Source organism: Syngnathus acus, chromosome 2 (assembly GCF_901709675.1).
Source record: "Syngnathus acus chromosome 2, fSynAcu1.2, whole genome shotgun sequence".
In the NCBI taxonomy this organism is placed as follows: domain Eukaryota; kingdom Metazoa; phylum Chordata; class Actinopteri; order Syngnathiformes; family Syngnathidae; genus Syngnathus; species Syngnathus acus.
In genome coordinates this window covers 3,738,663-3,761,086 of record NC_051088.1, presented here as the reverse complement: position 1 = coordinate 3,761,086, position 22,424 = coordinate 3,738,663, and the positions used below count along the sequence as shown (strand labels likewise).

At 42.6% G+C, this 22,424-nt stretch overlaps 2 protein-coding genes across 3 annotated transcripts; both read left to right on the top strand.

The window, feature by feature from the left end:
• Positions 1–314: 314 nt before the first annotated feature.
• On the top strand, positions 315–12,613 carry LOC119136869 (differentially expressed in FDCP 6 homolog). The gene is made up of 11 exons (XM_037275669.1): positions 315–511; positions 2,352–2,492; positions 4,821–5,006; positions 6,499–6,726; positions 6,837–6,983; positions 8,093–8,201; positions 8,269–8,567; positions 8,647–8,813; positions 10,166–10,364; positions 11,523–11,613; positions 11,913–12,613. Exons 1-11 carry the CDS (start codon positions 416–418, stop codon positions 12,086–12,088), a joined length of 1,839 nt encoding a protein of 612 aa, XP_037131564.1. The 5' UTR covers positions 315–415; the 3' UTR covers positions 12,089–12,613.
• A 2,934-nt stretch (positions 12,614–15,547) lies between these two features.
• On the top strand, positions 15,548–22,409 carry ppardb (peroxisome proliferator-activated receptor delta b). Of its 2 annotated transcripts, none has more exons than XM_037275684.1 (8): positions 15,548–15,923; positions 17,213–17,572; positions 17,646–17,800; positions 17,881–18,019; positions 19,305–19,507; positions 20,453–20,659; positions 20,747–20,990; positions 21,060–22,409. In XM_037275684.1, the coding sequence occupies exons 2-8, from the start codon at positions 17,272–17,274 to the stop codon at positions 21,305–21,307; spliced, it is 1,497 nt and encodes a 498-aa protein (XP_037131579.1). In that variant the 5' UTR covers positions 15,548–15,923; positions 17,213–17,271; the 3' UTR covers positions 21,308–22,409. The 2 variants fall into 2 exon arrangements, with proteins under 2 accessions (XP_037131579.1, XP_037131589.1); XM_037275694.1 differs by having other exon boundaries at positions 15,549–15,923; positions 17,649–17,800.
• Positions 22,410–22,424: the final 15 nt, after the last annotated feature.

The window sequence follows — 22,424 nt, the reverse complement described above, 5'->3', positions numbered from 1 at the left end:
ACCCACTGGTTATTGTTCGAAGGAACAGGTCTCGCCATTTCTCCTTTGCTCATTTAGTTACATAGATGGTCCCAAATTTCGGGGTAAAAGCATATGCCACGTACATAATATCGTGTTGAAAATATTTGTAAGCATTTTTGATATTGAATAATAGAAAAGTATTCAAAGCAAACGAGTTCAATTGTGTTATTATTATGGCATATCTATGATTCCGTTACTAACTACTATTTAGGGAGTGCTGACGTCCAGCAGGTGTCGCTGCCAGCAAAAAGAGGTCAACATCCTGCTGTCTCTGCGTGGCCGTGACCGCACGGCAGCGCTACACACAAGGCGCGCGCGTGTGCCTGTCACCAAGAGGTAACGGAAGAAAGAAGACAGTGTATAAAGGAAATCAGCGTGTGACGCTGGTGCAGACATGGACCTGCGCTCGGAGCTACTCAAGTCCATCTGGTACGGCTTCACGGCACTGGATTTGGAGAAGAGTGGAAAGGTCTCCAAGTCTCAGCTGAAGGTGAGTGGTTGGTGTGTCCTTTATCTATTTTTCTCCTTAAAAAATATAAAGCTGACCTTCATTTCCTCCCTCAAACTCACAGTCCCTCTTAAAAAAAAAAAAAAAAAAAAGATCGGCGTTTTTGCACTACTTGAATACCAACTATTTGTCTTACAAGTTTTATACATCGAACGACGTGTCAAATAACAGAAGAAACTTTTAGATTTTCAGTATGCACCTTCCTTGTGGGGATAGGACAAAAGTTCAGAATAGGAACTTGAGTCTCCCCCTATCTCTGGAACAGTGTGTATATAGTGCGAAGCAGACCTGTACTGCGCGGAATCTGTCAGAGACCAGCCTGAATTTAGAGTAAACAACAAAATCCCCAATGCGTATGTATGTATATGTGTGTGCGTGTGTGTCTGCGAGCGTGCATGTGTGTGTCAAAAGAACATTGTTGCAGTGAGCGCGCAGACAACATGCAAACGTGTCTCTTTTGTTCAATGCAATCATTTGTGTTTTTGCTTGACCTCCTGCTGATTATGTCACTACTCAGTCCTCAGCCCCATGACAGGGCTTATCCCCCATATGCATGCAGCAAGTGTACGACAGGGTACTGTGCACTTTTGCTCACAAAAGCTGTTAGCATGGCCTCAATGTCAGTCGGGTTTTTTTTTGAGTGGGGACTTGAGGCAGGATGTGGTCGGGGAGTTCGACGTCTTGCAGCATGTTGCACAATACTTTCAGGTGAAGGCACAATCAAGACAGTCTGTTTAGTAAAAGAAAACATATCCATTACTTTACATTGTTTCGAGAAATTATATTTCAGATAGAGGGATAAACATGTTGGTTAGTTGTTGCCTTGTGGCATGCTGTAAACTAAGTAATGAGTGGCTGTGAACTCGTTTTGAGAGTATTCTACTGTCTATTGACATCGGACCCTATTTTTGTGCCCAATATAATAATTTCAAAATGTTCGGACCCTATTTTTGTGCCCAATATAATAATTTCAAAATGTTCATACTCTTTATGAATCCTTCTCTCTGACTTTCTCTTCATAACAGGTATTTACACTATGGATCAAATTTCTGATACTGATAAGAATCTTGTGCTGATGCGCAAAATGTAATTACTTTCATACCCAAGTATTACTTGATGATATTGTCATCATATTGCTTACTGGGGCTGCACATGGGAGCACTGGTTAGGCTTAGAGTTCAGGGGGTGCGGGTTCGATTCCACCTCCGGTCCTCCCTGTGTGGAGTTTGCATGTTCTCCTCGTGCCCGCGTGGGTTTTCTCCAGGCACTCCGGTTTCCTCCCACATACCAAAAACATGCATGGTAGACCGATTGAGCACTCCAAATTGCCCGTAGGTGTGAGTGCGAGTGCGGATGGTTGTTCGTCTCTGTGTGCCCTGCAATTGGCCGGCAACCGGTTCAGGGTATCCCCCGCCTACTGCCCGATGATGGCTGGGATGGACTCCAGCACGCCCGCAACCCCCGTGGGGACAAGCGGTACAGAAAGTGGATGGATGGATGGATGGATGGATGGATGGATGGATGGATGGATGGATGGATGGATGGATGGATGGATGGATGGATGGATGGATGGATATTGCTTCTCTATTCTCAGGCAGAAAAATCTTTCTCAGATACTGTACATTTCCTTCACTTTCCCTTGGAAAATGACCACTTTGTCATGTTTTATTGTAAGAAAAAGTCTCACGCAGAATGTCAAACCTGACTATTCTACCAGTGTAAGCCTGCACTTTGTGTTGTATTGGTGATATCCAAACCTATTTGTCCCTGTGCTTGTCTTAAGCATTTATTGTTTAAAGACTCCAATCTTGTGGATTTGCAGGTGTTATCACATAACCTCTGCACAGTGCTATGCATCCCACATGACCCAGTTGCTTTGGAGGAGCATTTCCGTGAAGATGATGATGGTCCAGTCTCCAGTCAGGGTTACATGCCCTACCTCAACAAATACATCCTGGATAAGGTGATTATTTTTCAACTGTATATTGTATATTGCATGGGTTGCTAACAACATGTTTGCGGACACCAGGCCCCCTCGAGGACCGCGAGTAGCATGCAGGCCAGTTCTCAGTAAAGCTCACCTGTAATGCTTTGATTGATGTTACATTCCTGCATCTTTCTGAGCCAAGTCATCATATCGATCTCGTGTTTTTATCTTTTTGTGTCAGCTCTCACTATCATGGTAGATCAGAATTCACCAATCATTGGATTGTTTGCCCACTAATGGGAAAATGAGGTGGGTTAAGATCTTCAGATTTAGTCTCACCCTTCTCACAAGTTATCATGAAAGCCGTTGAGATATGCCCCAAAGCTGACCGGATTCCGCTGATAGTGCTACTTATAGCTGCAATTCCTACACTGAGTGTAATGCGAATAGAATAAATGCTAAATAAATCAAACAAAAAAATGTGCCATGAAATATTTAAATTCACTATTGGGTAATAAAAGAGATGTCTTCCCAATTAAATAAATTAAATTATGGTTGTCCCATTGCTACATATGAGGAACTTTGCTGCAGCGGGTAAAATGGGATTAAATAAATCAATGTTATGAAATGTGTGTCATTAATTAATGACATTTCCGATGATTATAGGTAAATAAATAGATATAATTATTATTTTATTTCAATACAATTTTTATAGTCCTGTATTGCAGTGTTCCCTAGTTAATGGTTTAACTTATTTAATTCCATATCTAATTGTTAAATGAATCATTATTATTATCCATCCATCCATTTTCTGTACCGCTTTGTCCCCACGGGGGTCGCGCGCGTGCTGGAGCCTATCCCAGCCATCATCGGGCAGTAGGCGGGGGACACCCTGAAATGGTTGCCAGCCAATCGCAGGGCACACAGAGACGAACAACCACCTGCACTCACACTCGCACTCACACCTATTTATGGGGTTGGTTTTTCCCCCTTGTCACGTTGCCTGGTAGGATTCGATGATACATAGATTGGAGAGTTGGGCTTCTTGGCTTGGTCACTTCTGATGGTAGGGCATCATGAGCTGGGGCTTTTTCCTGAAGAGCTCTGCTTGATTTGCTTTGGCAATGCTTGTTTTTGCTTGAACAAGCTGGACCCATCTTTGAGCAATCACACCTAAAGTGTGTTACTTACTAAAAAATAATTAAGAATTAAGTAACATAAATTAACTTCAGTTAGTACTTTTATCCAGTCTACTCTAATCTTTTTGATTTGGTCACTATCATTGCAGAAAAAATGTTTTTACAACACCTGGATGTTAGTAAAGGAAGAAAGATTCAGTGCTTCTTGGAGCATTTTTGTTTTCAAGAGTATCATTGCAGACTACATAGAGAGGACTTGGTGTGTGAGAATCACATATAGCGATGAACCTATAGTACAGGGCTGTCAAACTTATTTTTGTCGCGGGCCGCATCATAGTCATGGTTTCCTTCGAAGGGCCATTGAAATTGCCAACCCAAATAAATGTCTGAATGTCTCAAATTATATATAGTGTACGGTACTCAACAAACTAGTGAATGACTTGACGAATAACTAGTTTTCAAAACAGAGACTAAGAAAAACTGTTAACATGTTTTAAAAATATGAATGGTAATAAAAATTGCTAGGAATAGAGCTATTTTTTAAAAGTGAAAACAATTAGTAATTTTAATATTGACATATGAATTTGATGCACAATTTGTCTTCGCGGGCCACATAAAATGATGTGGTGGGCCGTATCTGGCCCCCGGGCCTTGAGTCTGACACGTGCTATAGTAGTGCTGATCTTGTCTCTTTAATGCAGCTTTATTTATCTTTAGGCTCGTCTTCTTTTGTCTCATTATTTGCTTCTTCCCCTTCCTGATGAAGTTCTTCAAAGTCATTTTTTCTCACTTTTGGTAGCTTTTGGACTTAATTTTTGCTACCATATCACATGATAGAGATGAACAGTTTGACATGTACTACAGAGAGCCAAAGGCAATCGAACCTGAAGCTTAGATATGCGCTAAAGCTTCTTTTGGACTCTGATAATTGATATGTAAAGCATTTTTTGTTCAGCGCCTCTTTGCAGCCCAGAACCTGCCTTAAGAAACTAAATGTATGAAGCACACCATAGGAAATAGTGAATACCAATAGGTACGACCATTGACTACCTTATGATGCTTTGCAGTTACATTAAAAATAAAGCTCTTAGTATTTATACTAAACAGGGCACTATATATTTTTATTATCTATCATGTAAGAATTCAGTATTTTGAGATGAAAATAATGTTTTTGGAGCCACACATTGCTTGACAATGTTTGGTGCTAACAATATCTTTTTTATAGGTAGTTGAAGGCTCCTTCAACAAGGAAGATGTGGATGAGTTGTGTTGGACCCTGACAGCCAAGAAAAACTACAAACCCAACAAGAGTTCAAACACAGTTCTGACAAACCAGGATGCATTTCGGCTTTGGTGCCTTTTTAACTTTCTGTCGGAGGACAAGTACCCGTTGGTGATGGTCCCTGATGAGGTTGGTCTAACTCAGAGCTTACATCTTTCAGCATCTTTCAAAAGGGCCATGTAAGAAACTGTAATGGTTGTTGAGGGCCACCACACCAACATACTACTAACCTAAATTGTGATTGGAATTAATTTAAGGTATTTAGGTAAAGCATTAAACTGTATTTATGTAATATGATGCTGCTTAAGTAGCTGTGGTAAATAGAGTTATTTTTACAAAACAATTGTGTTGAAACTGAATAATAAGGAGTTGTTAAAATGACATAAAAGTGTTGCTCCCATCGAGAGCACAAGAACCCACTGCCACTGGCCTTGAGGCTTGTTTCATGTTTGACAGACGGGCATAAAACCTAACTATTTAAAATACAACTAAATGTATAACACTGAATGTTCAAACGCCAATTGCAAAATGTAAATAAAAACACAATTTGCCTGATTATCCAGCTGCTCACCAGTTGGGTGATCTCCATTGTCATATCTGTAGTTTCATAATGCGGCCCGTACTTTGACTGGGAGAGAGGTTTGGTTGGACTGCTTGCTGGCAGTCTGGTCTTGTCAATTGCACTCTTTACCTATGAAGCCATGCTGTTGTAATACATGCAAAAGGTGGCTTTGACATTGTCTCGCTAAAATAAGCAGGAACGTTCCTGCAAAAAAGATCTTGCTTGGTTAGCATCTTAAAACCTGTATGTACCTTTCAGGATTAATGGCGCATTCAATGGACACACCACCGTATCATCAAAGATGCTGACTTTTGATTTTTGCGATTATAGTATGCTTGTGAACAACTGAGCCTTTTGGGGATCCTCCTTTATGACATGCACCCAATTAACCTGTTCCCAATTAACCTGTTCATCAGTGAAAATGTTCCAAACAGGTGTTTTTGGAGCATTTCTCACCTTTCTCAGCTTTTTGTTTCCCCAGTACTAGTTTTTTGTTGTTGTTGGAATTTTAGAAACAAAAATAACCATGTCCTTATTCTAGGTCAGGGGTCCACAACCTTTATTATCAAAAGAGCTATTTTGCCTCCTACCCCAAAACAAATTGTCGGGAGCCACAAAGAATAACAGAGCTTGTAAACTTTCAAATTTTTTCATCATTTATTTTACCTGTTACAACCACTGAATATAACAACAGAAGTGCAGTGTGCATTTGTAGGTGTACTTTTAAATAAATGAAACTATGAACTCTTGGCCAATTTAACAGACAATGGATTCTAATTATTGCACAAAATATTGATAATATTGATGTGGTGTTTTTCTTTTATGAGATTTTTTTACGAGTAGCAGGCCACATTTGCCACTAATATTTTTGATGTACTAAGGAAAAAGACATAAGATGGTTAATGATTTAAAAGCAAATTAAGTAGAGTTATAAACAGCGCAGGAATTAAAGTAGATATAAGAATGAAATTATATATAAATATATTACAATGTATACATATATAATATATATAATAAATAAATCCTTATATTGTACTTTTTTTTATCCCCCACATACAGCTGGAGTACCTACTCAAGAAGCTGTGCACAGCAATGAGCATTGAGCTCAATTGTGTTGAACTGGAGGACCTATTCTCCCAAGACTCGGTGCAGCAGAAACGCATCACTGTTTGGGTTTTCTTGGAGATGATGGCTGCAGGAAAGGTGACCGCAGGCATTGATAAGAGTGTCATCAACATGGCTATTGAGGAAGTCTACAGGGAGATAGTTGGCGATGTCCTTAAAGAGGTATGAGCTGAGTGGTTTGCTTCTTGAAATTTTCCGCTTTGCATTCTGACATTGTGAATGTGTTTGTGTGTGTGTACGTGTGTGTATGTGTGTGTGTGCGTGTGTTGCAGGGTTACTTGTGGAAGAGAGGCCAACTCAGGAGAAACTGGAAGGAGCGCTGGTTCACTCTGAGGGCGAGCAACTTGTTCTACTACACTGGAGAAGACCGCAAGGAGTGTCAGGGTAACATTGCTCTGGATGGCAACTGCTGTGTTGAGGTAAAAGCAGAAGCACTTGCTATCAACTGTTCATGGTACGTTTGGCTGTCTTTTGTGCAAGCAGTGTGGGTTCAGTTGCCACTCAATGACAATGTGAGTGTAAAATGGTTATCTATCTATATACATGCCCTGCCTAGACCAGAGTAGTCTGCCTTTTGCCCCAAGTCAGCTGGAATAGGCTCCAGCACCCTGTGAAACCCCTAAATAGAAACAATATAAGTGTCAGGTCTAAGCACCATCAGACATTTGTTTACAGAGAGGAGAAGACAACCAGTAATTGCTTTACTCGCGAGGAGAACAAACAGAGAGCGTTTCAGTCAGATTCTCCATCAGTTCTGAAAACTCCCTGTTTGCCTCCTCTTTTTAATTTGTTGGGATGCCCTGGTTACATGGGCGTTGCTACACTAAAAGGTAGGGGAAATGATGGCAGTAGCAACGCTGTTCAGCTAAAATTGCAATAAATGGATTGTTGTTCAAGCAGACAGGGGCCGTGTCACCCAGTCCATGACCCCGACAGTTGGGTCTGGTTCCTGTCTTGTTCCTCCTCAGCAGATTGAGATCTCCTCAGCCGTGGTTAGTGAGATATCTCGAAGCTGCTGAGGGCCGTTTTCCTGTGGAACATTGCAACTAGACTTTCTATTGCTAAGTTTCTTTTCTTGCCAAGCTATCTAACACAACACACAGTAATACTGAGTAAATATGGGATAACTCGTATACAATTACTTCAACAGATAGGTTTTGCTATAATACTCGCCTAATAAAGAAAGATAGGCCCGATCAACAATAATCTATGAGAGGAAGGGAGGTATCAGAGAAGAACCACAGGTGTGGCTGGGAGTTGAAGGAATTCTCTGGAGCTAGACAGAGAGCTTTGTTGGAGCAAGGAGGTTCTGCTCGTAAATTATGAGGGCCTCTGCCAGGGGCGGCTCGTGCTCCCCTATACAATTATTCCAACAATAAGTGACATTTATTAATGGTTGGATGGATTTTTGGACCCTGTTTACATTCAATTGACACAAAAATACCCAGTTGATGTGTTGGAAAGGTCCAAAAGCAGAGTTTGACATTTTATTATCCTGCTATAATCATTTCCATGCTCTTGTTGTAAGGTACTACCAGACCGCGATGGTAAAAGGTGCATGTTTTGTCTAAAAACGCTCTCCAAAACATATGAGATGAGCTCATCAGACACCAAACAGAGACAAGAATGGACAACAGGTCAGAGAAATCAAGATATGAAGAGGTTCTTAAATCGCACAGAACCTCATCTGTCTTCCACCCTCAGCCATTCAGACAGCTATCAGGCTGCATGGGGAAGGGAAAACGTCCCTCCACAAGGACTTGAAGCTGAAGCGGCATGAGCAGCGTGAGCAGCGCGAGAAGAAGCAGAAGGCCAAGGAGGAGGAGCTGCAAAGGCTCCGTGCCCTCCAGGAGGAACGGGAACGAAAACTGGCGGAGCTGGAGCTCTTGAGGGAGGCGCAGAAGCAGGCTCAGGTGCTCCTGGAGCAGGATGAAGAGAGGAGGCGCCAGCAGCACGAGCAGCTCCAGCACACCTTAGAGGTGCAGCTGCGGGAGGCAGAGGAGGTGAGCGTGGCGGTAAACGCCAACGGTTCACGAGAGAGTCGGCTTTGACAGATTTCCCTCCTGCTGTACGGATGTCAAGGTGCGAATCAGCATGGAGGCGGAAATGGCTCTGAAAGAGGAGGAAGCGGAAAGGCAGAGAAAAAGAATCCGTGAGCTGGAGGAGATGCAGAAGCGACTAGAGGAGGCGCTGCAGCAGGAGATTAAAGCCAGGCTGGATGAGGAGGCCTTCCGCTATGCTCAAGCAGGGTAAAGTTTTTTTTGTCCAAAAATGATGAACATTACATGCCTTTTTTTTTCTTTTCTTTTCTTTTCTTTTCTTTTCTTTTCTTTTCTTTGGACTGGCAAAAATAAGCCTCTGCGCATGAGTGGGCATAGAGGTAAAATAAAAATGGCTGCCAAAAGAGCTGTCATTGCCAGTTTGTATGACAGTAGATGCATGCCATATAATACAAAGAGAAGGAATGGAAAATAAATAAAGGCGGGAGTGTGGATGTTAGGTAGTTTTAAATGCTGGTTGTTGGAGTGAGGGAGGAACCCAGAGTACCAGCAGAAAACCCAAACGAGCACAAGAAAAACATGCAAACTCACCACAGGAGGGCCTGAGTTGAAATTCAATCTCAGAACTCAGAGACCCTAACCAAACACAATTTAAACCTATGGGGGGAGAGGTAGTAAACGCTAAGCTACGTCAGGTGTTCGGTAAACACTGTTAGAATCAAACAATGTGTAGCAAATATGTAAAGTGAAAAGAGTTCACGTTCTTGAGGAAGCAGAGCCACTCACAGAGGAAGTTGCTGTCATTTTTTGTGACCTTCGGTTTGCGATGTCAGCCAATTGTGCATCGTGATCAAAATGTAACTTATTTTAACTTCCTCCACAATTTGTCATTATTCTCAACCACCCATTCTGACTAATGAGACCACAACATTTTATCATAGCACCCCTGAAAGACCCCGCACTGTTGAGTGTATACATTTTATTTTAGAATTTTTGTGCAACCTTTTTTTGATAATAATAAGAAAAATGAGACACACTTTTATTTTGACTAACATTTTTTTCAATTCTGTCTTACTGAGTCAGTTGTTGTACAGCTCACAAGTCACAGAATGTCATGTTGCACCACTTCCTCTGTTGGAAATAGTCTTTTATTGATCAGTAATCATTCTAAATTCATTTTTTCCATTACCAATTGTCAATTGAAGCACAAAAAAATACTCCAATACAGCAACTTATGTGTCTATGAAGAATTGTCTGATATTTACATTTTTGGCTCAAATACAAAATGACAGAATTTAAAAACAGTCCACAGAACTGCCTAACTTTAGATTTTAAAAAGTAATTGCTGCCACAATAAGCCACTTGCAAATCTCATCTACGCATGCGCAAGAATCAAGTGAGAAAAAAAGGCTGCCAAACGACGAGCAGTTTTGTTGGATAGTACTTGGATGTATGCCTAAATGAACACCAAAGCTGGTCAGAATTGACTAAAAGGCTTTACGCTTTAAGTGACCAAAAGACAGGTGCTCTTTAAGTGCCATGTTTAAAGGACAAAACTGTTTGCTAAAGACATTTTTGTGGACGTTCTGGGCTTGGTGCAGGTTACTTGCTGAAGAGGAAGAGAAAATGAAGGCCCTGATGACCCTGCAGGAGGAGCAGGAAGAGTATATCCTGAAGACGCAACGGGAGAAGCTGGAGCTGAAGCAGGAGATGGAAGCCAAATCCCAGGCCCTGGACGAGGCGGAGAGGCAGCTTGAGGAGGTTCGAGCCAACCGGCACAGGGTTGACCAGGATGTTGTGGTAAGCAAAAAAATCACACACATAAAAGTTAAAAAAGAGTATTGGTTTTTTTGCCCCCAATTCAGTTATTTGATTTAGTAGTGTTTCTTCGTCAACCAGGTAGTGCCACGACAGACAGGTTCTACCTAATCTGGCATCCTTAGCATTAAATTGAAGGCCATATTGTGGCCATTTTTAACTGTAAAGGTTTGGTGTCTTCTGAAACCAAAAACTACTCTATATAGTACCAGGGGTCACCAACACGTGCCCGCGGGCACCAGGTCGCCCGTGAGGACCGCATGAGTCGCCCGCAGGACTGTTCTAAAATTAGCTCAAATAGTGGCACTTATCAGTGAGCTGCATCTATTTATTTTACAGTCAAACCTCGGTTTTCGAACGTCCTGGTTCTCGAACAAATCGGAATTCTAACAAAAAATTCGAGATTGTTTTGCTTCGGTTGTCGAACAAAATTCGGAGGTCGAACCTCGCGAGATGAGCCGGGAGGACCCGAGAAAAACCGACCACGCGGCCCGGATGCCGACTGACTCCGTTGTTATTGTATTTTCGTTACTTTGAGGATTGTATTAACCGCTAATCATGCCTCCAAAGAAAGCAAGTGGGAGCAGTAAAGCCATCCTAAAACACAAAGACGCTCTTAAAGCAATGCGACAGTGAGCGCCCGGCGCACTGCGGTTGCGCGATCGGACCAAATTAAGCTCCCTGCGCACTGAGGTCCACTTTAATTTTGGAAAGTACATCAGGACTTTGGAAATATTTTCTAAATTTCAGCGACGGCTCTGTCACAATAATGCGACCAGCGCGGTGCAGTTGCGCGGGAGGCGACGCGCTACTGTTGCGCGTTCGGCGGTACGCTGCAGTTGCAGGAACATAAATCGACTGGTAAACCAAATAACCTTCCCTGCTTCTTCTTCATCACGACAGACCCAGAAAAATTCTGCATCACTGCAGACGGTGCACTGATTTGCCTGTTGGGCTTCTGCTAAATCCTGCTCTCAATCTTAAATAATCCCCGAGATACCCAAACCTCCCCACTTGGTGCAGGGTACCTACCATTCCATTAGTGCATACCCAGATAAACCAATGCAACTAATTAGTGATGCGAAGTGTCATTTTCTTTAACTTTTAATGGCTTGTATTTATTTACCTTCTGCTATATAGGCTGCTCAAAGAAAACTTCATCAAGCGAGCACCAACGTCAAACACTGGAATGTTCAGATGAACAGACTGATGCGACCCATTGGACCCGGCGGTGAGTTTCCACAAAATCCATGCAGTGTGACAAAGAGTGCATATGGGACAAAATGTGCAAATTTTAAAATTGTTGCTTTGGTAGGCTACCAATTTCACTTTGTATCTAACTTTGATGGAACATGACAACTGCATAAAAATGCATAAAATAAAATATCAGTCAAAGTTGGTCCATAGGACAGGCTACAAATCACGTATTGGTCTTTCTGTCCCTTTTTTATCCTCAACATACAAATCCCCACAAGTAAAAAACTGTGATTTAGCATAACGCTCTCTGTTCTATACATGCCTTGTGTCCAGATAAAAGACCGTTGTTGAGAAGCTCCCTACCATCCTTCCAAATTCCGAGCCAGAGAGATCCTGGGTTGAATCTCAGAAGGATATCGGTATCAGACGATCAATGTAAAGAAAATGAGGAATGCAAAGAAAATGTTGACGATGGCCGTCAGTTAGAGAGACGCAAATCCCATACTTGAAATGGAGACCTGAATTGCATGATTCATACAAGATGCATATCCAACCAATCGTTGGTATTTTGGTTGGAGGAGTTGGGTGTTTCAAACTGAAATAACAGCATCAAAGTGAAATAAAATGTTAAATATACTGAACAATTTTTTTAAAGATGTTTTAAATGTCTTAACGATGTACTGTATTTGTATTGTTAAACTCTGGTGCCTGGTCTGGACACAGAACATGCCTTGGGTGTCTTGTTTGATTGGTACTGCCAGCAGTTGAGTCAATGTAATATTAAAATGTATGTACATGCATAAAAGATAATAATACTTGTCATCATTTCTTATTTAGGTGCGGCAGGTGGCTCAAATTTTCTGTGTAAAAAGATTAAGAGTATATTTTTCTTTATATAACATGTTACTTACTTTTTTACAATACATGGAAGGAAGCTCATTTACATAATTTTACTTTCAGTGCCAACATGACAAGATGACAAGGAAACCATATTCGTATGTACATTCAAATGATAAATGAAAAGAATGACTTTACGACATTTATCCTCGTTGTTTTTTTGTTTTTGTTTTTCAGCATCATTGGTCAATCATGACAGCAGTACTACTGTTTTGGGGGTGATGTATGTCCAATGAATTGCAGGAAGCAACAAGGATTATGATGGGGATCAGTGTAATAATACATAACAGCTAGCAGGCAAATGTTATTAATTGTTATTAGGTGTTGGTAGCTTACCAATATTTGCAATTTATTTTGGGGATTTCAAACAAACTTGTCTGTCTTTCTGTCTATCTAATTTTAAGTTAAAATAATTAAAAAGCTCACAAATTGCTGTTCTGTTCCAATATAATTTCTGTTCCTATTTTGCTGCAGCTGTACCCAATGCGTGTTTGTGAGGACGGGTAGGGGCGGGGTTAAGTGTTTCATTGGCTACATTTACATGGACACATTTATTCAGATTCAAAGCCTGATCAGAGAAAAATGCTCTATGTACACACCCCATTAGCCATGCACACTGATCGGAGTACCAATCGACATAAACCACCCCTCTCATTCGGGATTAAATATTGATTGGATTTGGCTTGATCGGGTCAGAATATTCCGAATAGGGTGCGTACATTAAGCATGTTTATTCCAATCAGGCTTTTAATTGGAATAAATGTGTCTATGTAAACATTGCAAAAAGTTACTTATGTGTTACCCCCATCCACTGAGGGGAGAACAATTGAGAGTGTTTTTGATGGCAGTACAGTAAATGTTGCGTTCTTGTCAGGGTTGTTCAAGATGATGACGTCACTGCCGTACATTTGACTTCACCGATGTTCGCAAAACATTCACCAACAGCTTTCAAGATTTTATTTTACTGACAAATGTCTGGCGACCATTTGCCGCCTTGAGCAAACCCTGACGAGAACACAACATTCGCTACCTTCAAAAACACTCACAACCCTCACATGTTCAAACACATTTGCAAACACATTTGAACATTCATCCATCCGTTATCTGTACCGCTTGTCCCCACAGGGGTCATGAGCGTGCTGGAGCCTATCCCAGACAATTTGGAGTGCTCACTCGGCCTACCAAGCATGTTTTTGGGATGTGGGAGGAAACCGGCGAACCCAGAGAAAACCCACACAAGCACAGGGAGAACATGCAAACTCCACACAGGGAGGGCCGGAGGTGAAATCAAACCCGCATCCAACCTGTGAAGCGGGCGTGCTAACCAGTGTGCCGTGCCGCCCCCACATTTGAACATATAAATAATACTAAAGGGTAAACATTTTTTTCCCATAACGCCAAGGGGTATGGCATCTAATCCCAAATGGAAATCATGTAACTGCAGTCATAATAATGAAACCGTAAAAATTACTAATAGACAATGCTTATTTAATTTTCAAAGGTATCGGTATAATGTAGGCCAAATGATAAAAACATGGCATTTTTACTTGAAGTGAAGTCATAAGAATAATTTTTAATTTTTTATCCCCCTCTCACACACGCGCACGCACATGCACGCACACACACACTCACATTTCTCCATGTTAAGATAGGGCAAACTAGTAGTCCAATATGCACAGTTAGTGAAGAACGTTGGGCATGAAAAAGTCATTTTTAAGGCTGACTTTTCAAGAAAAACGGAACATTATGAGGATAGGTCAGCCAACACCAGATGTCTGGTTTGTTTCCACACGAAAAAGACGGCATTTCCAGCGCAAACACATCTCACTCAACAAATTACAGTCAACAACATGTACTATCTGTAGCAAAGGAGGAGCAAAAGAAAACAAACACAACAAAACAATCAGCATCTATGGTGAGTATGATGTATGTTCTGCCCTAAGAATTGTTTTCTTGATGTTAGAAAGGTAAGTGTACTTAAAACTGATTTGTTGAGTGTGTGCGTTATCCTGGGAAGTGTTTTCTGTCTAAGGAAACATACACAAGCTGTTATTTGTCGTTCAGAAGCGAATATAAGGTCTTCAGTAGCTCCTGTGGCAGGTTGAACTTCCTGAGCTGTCTCAGAAAGTACAACCTCTGCTGGGCCTTCTTCCGGACAGAGTCTATGTGGCCGGTCCATTTCAGGTCCCGGGAGATTGCGGATCTCAGAAACTTGAAGGTGTCTGTGGTGGAAATAGCATTACTGAGGATGGTGAGGGGTGGAAGTGGCGAAGGGTCTCTCCTGAAGTCCACTGTCATCTACACGGTCTTGAGCGGGTTCAGCTCCAGGTGGTTTTGCCTGCACCAGTGGACCACCTCCTGTCTGTACGCAGTCTCGTCACCGTCCCGGATCAGTCCGATGAGAGTGGTGTTGTCCGCATACTTCAGGCGCTTCACAGAAGAGTCGCCTGAGGAGCAATCGTTGGTGTAGAGAGAGAAGAGCAGTGGGGAGAGTACCCACCCTTGGGGGGCCCCAGTGCTGGTGGTCCGGGTGTCGGATGTGATGGTCCCCAGCCTCACATGCTGTCTCCTGTTGGTCAGGAAGCTGGGGATCCACTGACAGGTGGAGGCAGGCACCGCGAGCTAGATGAGCTTCTGGTGGAGGATGTCGTGAGCGATGGTGTTGAACACCGAGCTGAAGTCCACAAACAGGATCTTGGCGTACGTCCCTGGGGTGTCTAAGTGGCGCAGGATGTAGTGCATTCCCATGTAGACCGCACTTAATATGTTTTTTTATCCTTCTCAGTCTCACTACACACACTGACAGTTGATGAAGGAGGGAAACTATTTTGCGCATTTTTTGTTAACTTGTGCAACGTTAATAAGTAGACACTTACATTTTATTTTGTACTTTAGTACATTTCAGAGTCTACTTTTTTACATCAGCAGTTAAATCAGCACTTGTAAATGTTGCAGTCTTTTTACACAAGTCTCTGTATTTGTTTTGTTTTCACTATCTTTTTAATGTGACAAGTGCTTAAGATTGTTGCTGTTCGAGGACAGCGGTGTCCTGACACGTGACGTCACGTGGTGGGCGGTACTTACGCATGAGTTGGGAAAGCTAAGCAAAGCTGAGAACAACACTGCTGACATGATTGCCCGTCAAGGTGCATGTATGGTTTTCTAAACCTTTCGGATTCCCCGAGTTTAGCCAACATGGACACTTTCAGGATGACTAAGGAAGGCCCGAGTCGTTGTTGAGTTTTGCGCTAGCCGTGTGACGTTAGCTCGTGCGGCTAGTAACTCCTGCTGCGGCTGGCGGCTTCAGACAACTTGTCAAGAGCCGAGGCGATCGACAGATATCCCAGGCACAATTCGGAACTGTTTTCGACACGCTCCTGCTGTACATATCTGCCGCAAGTTGTCGCTGCGCCGACGGCCATCGAAACAGCAGCACTTTAGAGAGAGGTAAGTGGCGTTGCCAGGTCGGCGTTTAAAAGCACCCACGGGAATGTGGGTCACCCTCGCTAACGCAGTTGTGCCTATCAAGGTTAGAAGCTAACTAGCTAAGTTAGCATGTCGCGTTCAAGTCTTCAACGGTCCCCAAAACGCCACCTAAAGTACAGTGGCGGTGTACTTAATTGACTCCTCAAATGGCGGAGACCGTATTCTAACCCAATAGTAACTATCGATTACCGCAACATCGATTTATCGGCAACTGATATTTTTTTTAAAAACTGCCGCTGACGAGTCAGTTTGGGAGGAACCATAACATTTCCACTGCGCATTAACACTTTTTCTGGTAAACAACCCAGTTCTGGCGAGCCGACGTTGAGGTTTGTCTCGTGAAAAGGCGACGCTACGTTACGTGGATTTATTCCACCAGGGGCCTTGGAGCAGCCAACCCACCCCTCCCTCTCTCTCTCTCTCTCTCAAAAAGACCCCCTCCTTCTGCGATCAACACAGCAACTCAGTGTGTAAACAGTGCGTGCACCGTGTGCCCTTGTACACGGTGCACCCCTTGCATGAAAGCCAAGCAAACAACAATGCAGATGGCTCCAGAAAAACGTTCACGTTTGAAGATAGCAGAGAACGGACTGAACTTCCCACCCACGAGTAATCCTCCTACTCTGTTTTTCTTGGATATCTGGACTTCTGTTTGCATACTAACAATGCTTGTTCACAATGATTTCAGCGCAAGCAATTGATTTCCTAATGGGCTACTTGACGTTGTAAATATTTACTTTACCTCAGTCAATTTCTTGTACAGCCAAACTGGAAAGAATGAAACCATACTTCTGCACAATAAGTTGCAAAATTAAAAAAGGGTTTATTTCTAGAGAGCTAAAGCATATTTATTCCATAATGCATTTTGTACGAACCCCTAAGTACTTAGTTGTTAAAAATACTTAATTCTCAAAAGATTCTTTTTTGCCCCCCTCCCCCCAAAAAAAATAAAGTTTGAAAGCTAACTGCCTTTCCATTATTTTCAGGTCAGAGATGGGCACACAGAATGTTTTGAGTTCGTAACTTGAGGTTTCTCTGTGTGTGCAAGCGTATATATCACGATTATGTTTGCAGTATGGCCCTAATATTCCATAGTTTGAGCTGCATACATCTGAATGCTTTGAAGATATTCACAATTTGTTTTTGTAAATGTAGGACATTACTTTATATCTGTTGTTGTTTAGGACAATTATGTCTTTAATGAAAAAATGTTGAGCAGAGATCTGATCCGCAACCAATTTCTCAACTAGTGGGCCATCATGGCAACGTGACAGGAGGGAAGCCCGCTGAGTGAGCTTCGAAAGGAGTCATGGAGGGCTTACAGCAACCTTCTCCCAAGAAGCACAACAGGGTCAATGGCTACTGCCAGCCAAGTTCACCCGAGGATGCGGCTGCTGTTAAGTGGCCTCGAGGGGAATCCCAGGGCTCAGACAGCTGCGAGGGTGCGACTGCATCGGAACATGCGGACCTGGATGAGCCCAAAGGTCCCGAAAGACACGTCGAGATCAAAGAGGAGCTGGAGGACGCGTCTGCTCGGCGAGGCAAGCAGGAGAAAGGAGGGAATGCAGATGAAGAAAACAATCACAGCAGTGCAGCGTCAAGCTACACCGGTGAGACCTCCTCCCCTTTCAAGCTCTTGATGCGTTTTCGAAGCCGAACTATTTCTGGGTGCTTTTTTTTAAGCAGACCTTTCCCACACGCCGTCGGCATCACTGTCCGAGCAGCTGCGTTTGGGCCGTGAGGACACGACAGCCTCTGGAATCAGTGTGGAGTGTAAGGTCTGTGGGGACAAGGCGTCAGGCTTTCACTATGGTGTACATGCCTGTGAGGGTTGTAAGGTAATACCACTTGTGTGTGACTGCCTTTCAAGATCACAAAATACTTCACTCTGTTTTTCTTATGTTCTTTCCCAACCCAGGGCTTTTTCAGACGAACTGTGCGCATGAAATTGGAATATGAGCGCTGCGAGCGTTCCTGCAAAATTCAGAAGAAGAATCGCAACAAGTGCCAATATTGTCGTTTCCAGAAGTGCCTTTCTTTGGGAATGTCTCATGATGGTGAGTAAGCAAGATGTTTTACTTCATAGTAGGGCTTTGCAATTAGCCAAATTTTAATATCTTGATATTTTTGTCAGATATAGGGGTGTTTCGATCAGCGTTTTACGATGTCTGTACCGATAACGATCATTCATGAGTATGATTGGCTGATACCAAAAACATTCCCATAAAGCTGTAAAATTTTTCATTTTAGAGCTAAAAATATTTTTATTTAAAAAAGCTTGCTTAAATTGTTGATTTTTTTATTTTTTTTAATTAATTGGTTAATCAAATGAGGGCAAGGTGGTCGACTGGTTAGCACGTCCATCTCACAATATAGTGATTGCAAATTCGATTCTGACTCCGGCCTTTCTGTGTGGACTTTGTATGTTCTTCCCGTGCTTGCATGGGTTTCCTCCAGGTCCTCAGATTTCCATCCATCCATCCATCCATCCATTTTCTGTACCGCTTTGTCCCCACGGGGGTCGCGAGCGTGCTGGAGCCTATCCCAGCCGTCATCGGGCAGTAGGCGGGGGACACCCTGAACTGGTTGCCAGCCAATCGCAGGGCACACAGAGACAAACAACCATCCGTACTCGCACTCACACCTAGGGGCAATTTGGAGTGCTCAATCAGCCTACCAAGCATGTTTTTGGGGATGTGGGAGGAAACCGGAGTGCCCGGAGGAAACCCACGCGGACACGGGGAGAACATGCAAACTCCACACAGGGAGGGCCGGAAGTGGAATCGAACCCGCACCCTCCTAACTGTGAGGTGGACATGCTAGCCAGTTCGCCACCGAGCCATCCTACTCAGATTTCCTCCCACATTAAGAAAAAAAACATGCATGGTAGATCGATTGACCACTCCAAATTGGAGCAAAATGGCCGCCCACTGAGATCGATAAGAAACAGGTGGATTGTAATTAATATTCCACAAACAGCACATTAAGTAGAACTCTGTGCTTCGACTAGTTGGGCTGCACAGAACATATTCCAAAAAATGTTCGAGTTCACTTCCCATTTAAACACTTCTAGCTGGAAGCTGATGAGGGTTTTACAGTCTAAGTGTATCTTCTTGCTTGAGTGCTAAATTTCAATTTACGTATCGTCTGATGAGTCGATTAATCGCACCAATTCTCGATGACTGCCGATGATTGTCAAAATAATCCTTTGTGGCAGCCCTAGTCCAAATTGTGGAACCCCTGGCCTGCAATCTGCTGACTGTCATCATTGCACTCGTTAGAATTGTTTAAAATGTTAAAATATATATTTTTAAAAATGTGGGCGTGTTTGTGTTTGCTCAGCAATCAGATATGGCCGCATGCCTGAGGCAGAGAGGAAGAAATTGGTGGCAGGCCTGCTTGCAGACGAGTTAAACGTCTGCAAACCAGGAGGCTCAGACTTGAAGACACTGGCCAAGCAAGTCAACACAGCCTACTTGAAGAATCTCAGTCTGACCAAGAAGAGGGCCCGCAGTATCCTGATGGGAAAGACCAGCAGCACCTCAGTAATACTCTGATTTTTCTTGATATTGACCAGCCAGTTTATCTTTTTTTTTAGTTTGGTACCTCAAAGCTGGACCACGATCTGTTTTGTGATGTTGACCTAACGTCCATCTAGGGGAATTTCAAAATAGAATTTCCCACTGAGATCAATTGTGTTCGGGAAGGAAACTTGTAAGGTGTTAAGTGAATTGAGTTAGAGCTTCATTCTGGGATGTATTAAACTTGTAAATTATTCCAGATTTATTCCAGACTGACAAAGCCTTACATTGTACCGGCAATGTTTCAAGTAACATTTTAACATTATTGTCCTCTGAGCATAAACTGAAGTTAACCAGCCTCAAAGTTAAGTTAGACACATTCAACACTTTAAGAAGTCATAAATTTCAATGATGAATTTGGATGGGTAATAAACATAATGCAAAGTGTTCATTTATAACACCTGCATAAAACACAAGCTGTGTTGAGGAGAAACAGAGTACATAGGCTGGTGTTACGTAATCGGGTAACAAGAAAAAAAAAAAACTGATTCTCATTACAGGAAAAAAAGCAGGAAATCAGATTCTAGGTAGATTTATCAAAACTTTTGTGTGTGTGTATGTGTACATCAAATATTACAAAGGTAATTCCAAGAAATCAAGTGACATTACTTCAATAGTATGGTACATGGATTTTGTTACTAAATCTTTTGACAAGTAACCGTTAGAATACATTTTTAAAGTAACCCCTAATAACCCTGAACCCAAGTAGCCCCAAAAAGTATGTTTGATGGCTAAAATGAGGTCCAGTGAGATAGGGGACTGCTTCCATGGTAGAATGACGTCACGCACAACGACATTTGGTACTTCAAAATTGGTTTGAACTTTAGGTGGAATTCCAAACTGCAACTTTCAGATGTTCCAAGTAGAGCAGTATCTTTATTGTCTCTTTCTCTCTTGTCTTGGTGTCAGCCATTTGTGATCTATGACGTGGACACGCTTTGGAAGGCTGAAAGTGGTTTAGTGTGGAGCCAGTTGCTTCCAGGCGCTCCCCTGACCAAGGAGATCGGGGTGCACGTGTTCTACCGCTGCCAGTGCACCACGGTAGAGACGGTGCGCGAGCTCACCGAGTTTGCCAAGAGCATTCCGGGGTTTGTCGACCTCTTCCTGAACGACCAGGTTAGTCGCTTCATCGTGCTATGGCAACTGGTGGTACGAGGCCATGGAAAGGATGTCATCAGTGTTCATTTATGTCTCTTGCTGTAGGTGACGTTGCTGAAGTATGGTGTGCATGAAGCAATTTTTGCAATGTTGCCATCTCTCATGAACAAAGATGGACTTCTGGTGGCCAACGGTAAAGGCTTTGTGACCAGGGAGTTCTTGCGCAGCCTAAGGAAACCTTTCAGTGAGATCATGGAACCCAAGTTTGAGTTTGCTGTCAAGTTCAATGCCCTGGAGCTGGACGACAGTGACCTGGCCCTCTTTGTAGCTGCCATCATCCTCTGTGGAGGTCCGAGGGAAATATTTCCATGCCCCTAGTGCTTGCTCAACTGTGACTGAAGCTCATGTCTCTCTCCAGATCGCCCAGGCTTGATGAATGTGAAGCAGGTGGAGCAGAGCCAGGACAACATCCTGCAGGCCCTAGACCTCCATCTGCAGGCGAACCACTCTGACTCAGTCTACCTCTTCCCCAAGCTGCTGCAGAAAATGGCCGACCTCCGCCAGCTGGTCACAGAGAACGCTCAGCTTGTGCAGAAAATCAAAAAAACAGAGTCTGAGACATCATTGCACCCTCTTTTGCAGGAGATCTACAAGGACATGTATTAAACTACTCTGAGCAATACTGTTACAGACTGAATACACACTTATTAGAACAATACACTGTGTTCAGTTAAACACTGTTCCAAGTGAGGTGTCATACCTACGCATCAGCACACAAATTACGTGTGCATCTGGAATAAGGTCCACCCTCATTTCCGCAAAGGTCACATCACAAAAGAACACGTGTTTTTCTTACTGAAGCTGCTCCCTGCTTTCCTGGGGAAACAGTTCATGTTACATATGTACAGACTTGCGCGGTGCTGCGGAGAGCAACCAGCAGTGTGGACACGGTGCGTTTTAAAGATACCGGAGTGATTAGACAAAGCTAACACACAGGTTGGTTTTTGTTTACATTCTTATCTTCATGTAGTGACCTCCAACTTTACCGATTGGCCGTGTGGACCTCACTTGGCGCAGGTGCCTGTGCAATAGCGTATTCATTAGTAAATGTGGACAGCCAAGCCATCTAGCCATATGCAATACACATACGCATATGACCTGCACAAGTACAAGCAACGCATCCTGTTTTTAGTTTCTCACATGATTTTTGTCCTTGTAATTATGTCTAATTTTAATTTGTATTATATTTGTGAAACATGAACGTCATCACATCATTGTATGTATTTGACAATATTTGTTTCTTACCTGCTTGGTTTGCAAAATATACTATCAACTTTATACACCTTTTCATTTCATGCAGTGACATGCGTGTTTTAAAAACAGTACAGTAGGCCTATTTCACTCACTTTCCTCATGTACAATTAGATTTTTTTAACCATTTTCTTATTTCTTTCTCATTTTTCTTAATTTCTTTTAGTCAGGCTTCATCTGCTCTACCTCTATTGTATGACAATATTCCCCTGTCTCGACAAAGCACATGCTATTCTTTGCTTTTTTTTTTTTTTTGAATGGGTGCAACCTATTTCAGTCGTGGTCAAGCAAGTGAACAAGATGATTGAAATGTCAAAAAAACAAAATGCACCGTACGTTATTGTGAGCTACCTCTGCCTGTCTAAAAAGTGCCAAATATGTTCAACCAATGACTTGAAATGATCGTAATATGTTACCGAGGAAAGTTACAGCTCTTTCATAAACTATTAGAACTGTTTCCCGCTTGTGCATA

Excerpts from the sequence above, each read along its gene's own strand:
- LOC119136869 (XM_037275669.1), top strand. The coding sequence starts at position 416 with ATGGACCTGCGCTCGGAGCTACTCAAGTCCATCTGGTACGGCTTCACG. Across the intron at positions 2,493-4,820 it reads ACAAATACATCCTGGATAAG|GTAGTTGAAGGCTCCTTCAA; the intron begins GTGATTATTTTT and ends TCTTTTTTATAG. Across the intron at positions 8,814-10,165 it reads TTCCGCTATGCTCAAGCAGG|GTTACTTGCTGAAGAGGAAG; the intron begins GTAAAGTTTTTT and ends GGCTTGGTGCAG.
- ppardb (XM_037275684.1), top strand. The coding sequence starts at position 17,272 with ATGGAGGGCTTACAGCAACCTTCTCCCAAGAAGCACAACAGGGTCAAT. Across the intron at positions 17,801-17,880 it reads ATGCCTGTGAGGGTTGTAAG|GGCTTTTTCAGACGAACTGT; the intron begins GTAATACCACTT and ends TTCCCAACCCAG. Across the intron at positions 19,508-20,452 it reads GAAAGACCAGCAGCACCTCA|CCATTTGTGATCTATGACGT; the intron begins GTAATACTCTGA and ends TCTTGGTGTCAG.